Source organism: Laetiporus sulphureus (assembly GCF_001632365.1).
Source record: "Laetiporus sulphureus 93-53 unplaced genomic scaffold LAESUscaffold_33, whole genome shotgun sequence".
Classification (NCBI taxonomy): domain Eukaryota; kingdom Fungi; phylum Basidiomycota; class Agaricomycetes; order Polyporales; family Laetiporaceae; genus Laetiporus; species Laetiporus sulphureus.
In genome coordinates, this window is record NW_024468542.1 from 165,422 (window position 1) to 166,227 (window position 806).

General features: G+C 52.7%; 1 protein-coding gene across 1 annotated transcript; it reads left to right on the forward strand.

The window, feature by feature from the left end:
* Positions 1–9: 9 nt before the first annotated feature.
* LAESUDRAFT_761161 (uncharacterized protein) lies at positions 10–755 on the forward strand (the record flags this gene model as incomplete). The annotated part of the gene is made up of 2 exons (XM_040912870.1): positions 10–617; positions 668–755. Coding segments are annotated over 2 exons (696 nt in total), but the record flags the coding sequence as incomplete, so codon positions are not given.
* Positions 756–806: the final 51 nt, after the last annotated feature.

The window sequence follows — 806 nt, forward strand, 5'->3', positions numbered from 1 at the left end:
GGCAAAGGAAGTCTGGAGGACTGGCTCCAACAACTCGGTATATGGATGCGGTGGAACGAGATCAACGACGATGAACACAAGATCACCACGGCCCTGCTGCATTTGGAAGGTGACGCATTCACATACATGTCTGAATATGCGACCAGAGCAGCAGCACGGCAGGCACTTGGCACATGGGAAGACTTTGTCAACATTCTCAAAGTAAACTACAGGACCCTCGACCCGGACAAGGATGCACAGCAGCATTTGAAGGATATCTGCAGCAAGACGTATCCCACAATGGTATCCTTCGCAGAACAGTTCCGTCAATGGGCCACTAAGACCAACTTAGGGCACACCGCACTCATCGGTTACATCGCTGAACACCGAAGCAAGGACGTACGCCAAGCAATGGTCACACGAGACAGCCTAGGAATTTCCGACCCCATCACATGGCCGGAATACCTCGACCTGTGCCTTCAACTGGAGTCCAAGTTCAGAGCCGACAAGGCAGGACAACGCGGAACGGTTACAACATCATCATCGGCACCACGGGCCCTGAAAGACCCCAACGCAATGGTCGTGGATCGAGTATCCACCCTCACCAAGGAACAAGAAGGATGGCTGGAGAAGAAGCTGTGTGTACGATGTGGGAAACACCCCTTCGTTTTTAAACAGCGATGCCCAGACCCCAAGTACAAAGGCAAATTCGAAATGCCGAAGCGGGGCCAAGCAGCAAGGGCAATTTCTTCAAATGCGGCCTCAGACATCTCTGACGACAGCAAGGCGAGATATGAAGCAGTCCGTGCTTTCATCGCCAGCTACGA